Source organism: Podarcis pityusensis, assembly GCF_964106645.2.
Source record: "Podarcis pityusensis genome assembly, chromosome: 2".
NCBI lineage: Eukaryota > Metazoa > Chordata > Lepidosauria > Squamata > Lacertidae > Podarcis > Podarcis pityusensis.
This window is the reverse complement of record NC_138029.1, coordinates 119,855,478-119,862,503: the sequence shown is the minus strand read 5'-3', so window position 1 is coordinate 119,862,503 and position 7,026 is coordinate 119,855,478. Positions and strand designations below refer to the sequence as shown.

Genomic DNA, 7,026 nt, shown 5'->3' with positions numbered 1-7,026 from the left:
GTGGTACCTCGGGTTACATACACTTCAGGTTACATACGCTTCAGGTTACAGACTCCGCTAACCCAGAAATAGTACCTTGGGTTAAGAATTCGTTCCGGAGGTCTGTTCTTAAACTGAAACTGTTCTTAACCTGAAGCACCACTTTAGCTAATGGGGCTTCCCGCTGCCACCGCGCGATTTCTGTTCTCATCCTGAAGCAAAGTTCTTAACCCAAGGTACTATTTCGGGGTTAGTGGAGTCTGTAAGCTGAAGTGTATGTAACCCGAGGTACCACTGTACACACATGAATCTGATTCATGTTAACATGAAACTATTTTACTCTCAGATTCATTCCGGTTTACAGAACTGTACCTGAAGGCAGGCTGAGGTTACATAACAAGCAAATAAACTATGCCAGAGGGAAGTTGGTCCTGAGGTGACTGCAGCTGAGCAGTTACCTTTCAAAACTACCAGCAACCGACAAACTGGTTGTCACAGCAACCGGTTAGAACATGGAGGCCCTTAGTCGGAATGTTGCACTTGACTGCAGCTTTACATCCCACAAGATGATCTCTGTGATCCCTTCCAACTGCCCGTTTGTTTTAGGTCAATCTTTTTTTTAAAAAAAACAACAACAAAAAACAGAAAAGGGGGGTGAAGCATTACAGCTGTCAAAACACTTATACATGTCAAAGCAACAAACTGACACAACACAAGCAGCTGATACAACTTTAAAAAAAGAAATAGTAGATAAAAGCAGGTGATGATTTAAAACCAAAAACCAATAAATCAACATCCCTGCAGTGCATACAATAGCCAAAACATATTAGTCAGGCCAGTAAGTTTGTTATTCGTCTCTCTCTCTCAGGAAGGATGAGTTTAAAGCCAATTGCAAAATTTTCATATAAAAATGGAACCCTTTTTTTTTTTTAATGCATCACTCTGAGAGACTGGCGAGGCCAAGTGCCTGCGGTGATGTGGTGCTGAAAGAGTTAATGTGGCCAAAGAGCCGCGTGGGCCTAGACAAGTCGCGGGAAAACACGGGAGCAGGAAGTGAAGGCGATCCATAGAGAAGGGTTCTTTCTTCCTGGCTTCCTTCCTTCCTGCCCCGCCTCCTGCCTCCCACGTGGGGGAGGGGGTGCTGCCTTCCAAGGGTGAGCCTTAAGCTGGGGCTTCTGCATTGAAGGACAAAAGGCAGACGGGCGGGCGAGGAGGAGCAGGGGAAGCAAAGCCTGGAGATTGGGAAAATGGGAGCGGGGAGATGGGGGGGTCCCCTGGGTGGGGTGGGGGGGCGGAGGGATCCTGCAGTGGGGGTGGGGGTTGAAAATGCGTATGTGCCTTTGCAGGTTAGGATTTGTGGGCTGTTTCTGTCACTAACCCTGCACCCATCTCTAGCTGCTCATTTTCCTCTCGCAGGCTCCCAAATCAGGTTTCTCTGTGTTTTTCTTCTTTCTTTTTTTTAGCGCAGCAGGCAGATGTTCAGCAGGTGAAGCGCAGAGATGTTACTAGTTGATCCTCACCGAAAGGGGTGTAGCTCAGGGGTAGAGCATCTGTATTGCGTGCAGGAGGTGCCAGATTCAGTCCCCAGCATCTCCAGGTAGGGTTGCCCCTTGCCCCCAAACCCTCCAGAGCTGCTGCCAGTCAGTGTAGACCGTATTTAGCTTGATGGGCCAGTGGCCTACCTCCCTAGAAGGTACCTTCTCAAGGAAAGGGAGATTCCTGGGTCTTTTAGCCGTTGTGCAGAAGAGGGGATTTTTGACAAGTTTATTTAATTTTGTTTCTTGTTCCTTGGGGACAAGTTGCAAAGGAACAAAGGAAGCTGCTTATACCAAGTTGCTCCATCTGCCTGAGACTTGCCTACACTGACTGGCAGCAGCTCTCCCATGGTGCCATTTCTAGTCTTGCTCAAGGCAGATCCACTAAAGTGAGCAGACATGACTAATCTAGGTTCATTCATTTGAGTGGATCTATTACGAGTAGAGCTTAGTTTGATGCATTCCAGGGTCTCAGGCAGGGCACACCCTCTCCCAGCCCTACCTGGGACCTTCTGCATGCAGAACAGCTGTCCTGCCTCTGAGCTATTTACGCCCTTCCCCTTTTAGTTGGATCAGTTTTGTTTTGAGGGTTCGATCGCTGTTGGCTTTTATGTTTTGCTTTTTTATATATTTGGTGGCTGCGGTTAACCTTGAGGAAGAGAGGAAGCTGCCTTTTTCTGAATCAGGCCATTGGTCCTTGTAGCTCCCATTTCAGTCAGTGTTTTAAGTTGCTTTGGGTTGCCCTGGGCAAGATGAAGCAACTGACAAATTTAATAAATCAATAAAAAGAAATAGCTTGGTATTGACTGCAGTGAGCAGGGAAACAGGAGGCATCATAAGATAACATTTAATGCTGGTGCTGCACATGGAGACCCATAGGTCACAGGCCAAGCACTGCCCTCCCGCAAGCTGTGCTGGTTCCGTTCAGCCCCTTCTGCGTAACTGCAACAGGGAACCCACAGTCACTTTTACCTTTAAAGCCCTATACAGCCTAGGACCCTCGTACCTACAGGACCGCCTCTCCCGGTATGCCCCACAGAGGAACCTACGGTCTTCAAATAAAAACATCCTGAAGGTCTCAGGCCTCAGAGAGGTTAGGCTGGCCTCAACTAGAGCCAGGGCTTTCTCGGCTGCGGCTCCGATCTGGTGGAATGCTCTGTCACAAGAGACTGGGGCCCTGCGGGACCTGACATCTTTCCGCAGGGCCTGCAAGACAGAGTTGTTCCACCAGGCCTTTGGTTAGGGCGCAGCCTGACTCCCTCCTCTGGCAACCTGCACAGAATTTTGCTTAACGGTTGCCATCAATTTGATTTTAATTAATTTTTATAATTGAAATGTTTTTAGAATGTTGGATTATTTGATTGTTTGATTATTTGATTGTTGTTAGCCGCCCTGAGCCCGGCTTCGGCTGGGGAGGGCAGGATATAAATAAAATTTATTATTATTATTATTACATCTGATTGCCCAGTGATCTGGATGGGGAGCTGCACCTGTTGAACCCACCGTGTGTGAGGCTGTTAGTAACACAGGGGCATTGCCAGAGAATAGAAATGCTGGTAGCTTCCTTGCGGTCTCCGTGTACCACAACTTAAGAGACCGCCTTATCCCTTCTGTACCAAGCACATTGCTGCAGTCTGGAGAAAAAATCACTGCAAGTTCCAAAGATCTCAGAAGCCCACTGTCCATAAGCTCAGAGCAGGGCCTGTAGTGTGGCTGCCCCTGTTCTGTGGAATAGCATCTCTGTCAATCTGCACTTTGGGCAACCGTGGAAGACATTTTTATTCCAACAGGTTTTCCCAGCTGGATAAAGGGAGTCTTTACCACAAGTGTCTTCTTTGCTAGGGATTTTAGTCTTGTTATAAACCCATTTGTTATCTTTGTCTGTTTTAACTGCTTTTAATTACCTTATATGTGAATCACCATGAGAGAGGGTGGTTCAGAAGGCGGTGAATAAATCAGTGACAATAATAATAGTTAGCAACTCAAAGCTCTTCCTTAAATTAAATCTCTTTTTCAAGGTGGACAGGGTTTTAGATCGCCGTGATAATCTAACAGGAAAGTCTCTGTCTGAAATTGCATTCATTGCAGGGGGTTGGACTCGATGACTGTGGGTCCTCTCCAACTCTGTAATTTTATTATTCATTGATGCTGGAGAAGGAGGAACGGTTAGAGATTCTGCCCTGCATGCAGAAGGTTCCAGGTTAAATCCCTGGCATGTCCAAGTACGGCTGGGAAGGCCTCACCTGAAACGCAGGAGAGCTGCTGCCATAGTGCAATAGTATATAAAGCAGCTTCCTATATCCAGCTCCATTAGGCTTTTTATTGTTCTTTTTTTATTACTACCATAGAATTGTTGAGTTAAAGGGACCCCCAAAGGTCAGCTAGCCAAATCCCCAGCAACACAGGAACCACAGCTAAAGGATCCCTGACAAATGGCCCTCCAACCTTCCAAGGTAGTCAGGCTGCCCATGGTAGGAAACCAAGAACCGAGCTCAGCTGGAGAGGTGATTTTGTTGTGTTCTTAACATTTCTAGGCCAAGAGAGGGAGAAGATGGCCGCCGTGGGAAGTGGCACCGCCATGTCCTTAGCCCTTCCCTACCAGCCAGTGCTTGAGCAAGGGCCTCGGCCTGGAGAGAGAACAGGCGAGGAGGAAGACGACACAGCAGGCCCCAAACCCGACAAGGACGTCAACAAAAGAGCCAGGAAAACCGTTCCGGCCAGCATGGCGGCGGAGCTCCTGCGATGGCCAGCCTCACAGCAAGTGAAGCAGGAGCCAGGCGACGGGATCCCACAGGGCTGGGACGGTCCCTGGCAGGAGTTCCTGAAGGCAGTTCAGTCCCCGCACCCAGGCTGGGGCAACCCGCAGCTGCCCGCGACGTGGGAGGAGAGCAGCAAGGCCTTTGAGGGAGCCGCCGACGCCTGGATGTGGCCCCGAGGGGACTGGGCGGCTCGGCCCTTCTCGGGAGAGCCGCAGCCAGCCCCCCAACACCCTCCGGAAGGCAGAGAGAGGGGCGACGGCGCCAGCGGGAAGTTAAAGGCTGAGAGCTCGAGGCCGGGCCTGGTCAGCGCCGAGTCCCAGCGCCGGCGCTTCCGGCAGTTCGGCTACCGGGAGGCCGAGGGGCCCCGCGAGGTCTGCGTCCGGCTGCGGGAACTGTGCCGCCAGTGGCTGGAGCCCGAGCGGCACACCAAAGAGCAGATCCTGGAGCTGCTGATCCTGGAGCAGTTCCTGACCATCCTGCCGCCCGAGATCCAGAGCTGGGTGAGGGAATGGGGGCCGGAGACCTGCGCCCAGGCGGTAGCCCTGGCCGAGGGCTTCCTGAGGAGGCCCCGGGAGCCCAAGAGGTGGGAGCAGCAGGTGAGGCAGCTCTCCGCCCCTCGGGACTTTGGAGGGTGGCAGAAGCAGGGCCCCTAACCGCAGCGGGGAGAGAGCATTGCCATTGTGGCTCATAGTAGCCATCAACAGCATCTCCTCTCTCAATCTGCCGAATCCTATTTTAAGTCTGTCTACATCCTAACACATACCGTAGATTCCAGCGTATTTGTTGTTTAGTCGTTTAGTCGTGTCCGACTCTTCGTGATCCCATGGACCAGAGCACACCAGGCACTCCTGTCTTCCACTGCCTCCCGCAGTTTGGTCAAACTCATGCTGGTAGCTTTGAGAACACTGTCCAACCATCTCGTCCTCTGTCGTCCCCTTCTCCTTGTGCCCTCCATCTTTCCCAACATCAGGGTCTTTTCCAGGGAGTCTTCTCTTCTCATGAGGTGGCCAAAGTATTGGAGCCTCAGCTTCAGGATCTCCAGCACCATAATTCAAAAGCATCCATTCTTCGGCGATCAGCCTTCTTTATGGTCCAGCTCTCACTTCCATACATCACTACTGGGAAAACCATAGCTTTAACTATACGGACCTTTTCCAGCGTATAAGATGACTTTTTAACCCCTGAAAATCCTCCAAAAAGTTGGGGGTCGTCTTATACGCCGGGTATGGGTTCGCTGGGCAGCGGCAGTGGGCAACGGGTTCCGCGCCAGGAGGAAGCCGCCCAGTGAAGCCAGCTTAGCATCGCTGGGCGGCTTCACCAGGCAGCTTCCTCCCAGCACGGAGCTCACCACCCACTGCCGCTGCCCAGCGAAACTGCCACGTATAACACTGGGCATATAAATCAACCCCCCAAATTGGCAGCTGACAATTTGGGGGGTTGTCTTATACGCCCAGTCGCCTAATATGCCGGAATCTATGGTACATAGTGCTGAAAGGTAAGTCAGGTCACATGCAGTCCATATGAGATTCTAACATAACATTTAGTGAATTTTCTGATGTTGACCATCCTTTTGAAGCAGAAGGCAGTGCGTCTGTAGAAAGGAGTGACTGAAGGTTTGGGTTGCTGCTCTCTGCATCTGTCAGTTTTTCAGTGTTGTCCTCCCAATTAATTTGGAATCTTGTGACCCTGGGGTTAGATGCCAAAATATTCCTCTGGAGCTTAGAAAAATCTGGTTTTACTGGAGGATTTTCTCTCAATTCTGTTTCAGTATATTCACTGTTCACATAATAGCCAACTCTAATAAATTCTTGACCTCTGTAGGTGCAGGTGATTAACACAACTGTGACTCCTACAGCATCCGCATCCGGAATTAGTCCTGGATTAGGAGCATCTGCCTGAAATATAAACATGTGTCTTCCTGCAGGAACAGGGCCCAACAGAGGTCAAGAATTTATTAGAGTTGCAGCAACCCAAACCTTCAGTCACTCCTTTCTACAGATGCACTGCCTTCTGCTTCAAAAGTCAACATCGGATGGTCAACATCAGAAAATTCACTAAATGTTGTTAGAATCTCATGTGGACTACATGTGACCTGACTTACCTTTCAGCGCTATGTATGTGTTAGGTTGTAGACAGACAGCACAGAGACACACATACACACACACACCATCACCAGAAACAATTTCCCGGGAATTACACATTCAACATGTGAAGAATTTGTTTTAGAATCCTATTTTAAGGCCGGTCAAGTTGGTGGCCGCTCCTCCTCCTTGTGGCAGAGAGTTCCGCAGTTTAACTCTGCTCTCTTGTGTGAAGAAACCTTTCCTTTAGTCTGCCTTGCGTCTTCCGCAAACCTTCTTTGTTCTCCCTTGTGGTTCTAGATCTCAAAGCCTTTTCAGGAAATGCCCAAGGCGGAGCAGGCATCAGACGCGGGGCTGTGGCAGCTGTACAGGGAGGCAAAGCAGGACAGCGACGGCAGCTCAATGGGTAAGTATTCCTCATCCCTGTGCAGGGGGTGTGGCCTCGAGAAGGTTCTGAGGGCCAGTTAAAGGTGCGCAGAGGGCCACATTTCCCACCCCTGCTCTTTTGGTGAGTTATGAAGCCTTCTTAAAAAAAAATGCCTTGCTTTTAATTTGCAATGGTATTTCTCTTTTACTGATCACATTCTAACTGTTTTATTATATTCTCTTGTTTTTGTGGTATTTTACTCTTCTTGGGAACCCCTGCAGGGTGTTAGTTTTTCATCGCCTGTG

General features: G+C 49.7%; 1 protein-coding gene and 1 long non-coding RNA gene across 6 annotated transcripts in view; one reads left to right on the top strand and one right to left on the bottom strand.

Moving 5' to 3' along the window:
- The window catches only part of LOC308469510 (uncharacterized protein), a 40,434-nt gene that overhangs the window by 29,188 nt on the left and 4,220 nt on the right, over nucleotides 1-7,026 (top strand). For 3 of the 5 annotated variants that reach the window (XM_080992075.1, XM_080992074.1, XM_080992076.1), the window contains exons 2-3: nucleotides 4,049-4,869; nucleotides 6,655-6,760. In XM_080992075.1, coding sequence (XP_080848201.1) covers nucleotides 4,049-4,869; nucleotides 6,655-6,760 — 927 coding nt within the window. Of the gene's footprint in view, nucleotides 1-1,061; nucleotides 1,134-1,287; nucleotides 1,577-4,048; nucleotides 4,870-6,654; nucleotides 6,761-7,026 lie in introns of those variants that run through there. The other 2 variants (XM_080992077.1, XM_080992078.1) reach the window with 2 other exon arrangements.
- LOC308470187 lies at nucleotides 1,732-4,063 on the bottom strand. The gene is made up of 2 exons (XR_013982234.1): nucleotides 2,969-4,063; nucleotides 1,732-2,486 (listed from the first exon to the last, which is right to left on the bottom strand). It is a non-coding gene; the product is annotated as an uncharacterized lncRNA (long non-coding RNA).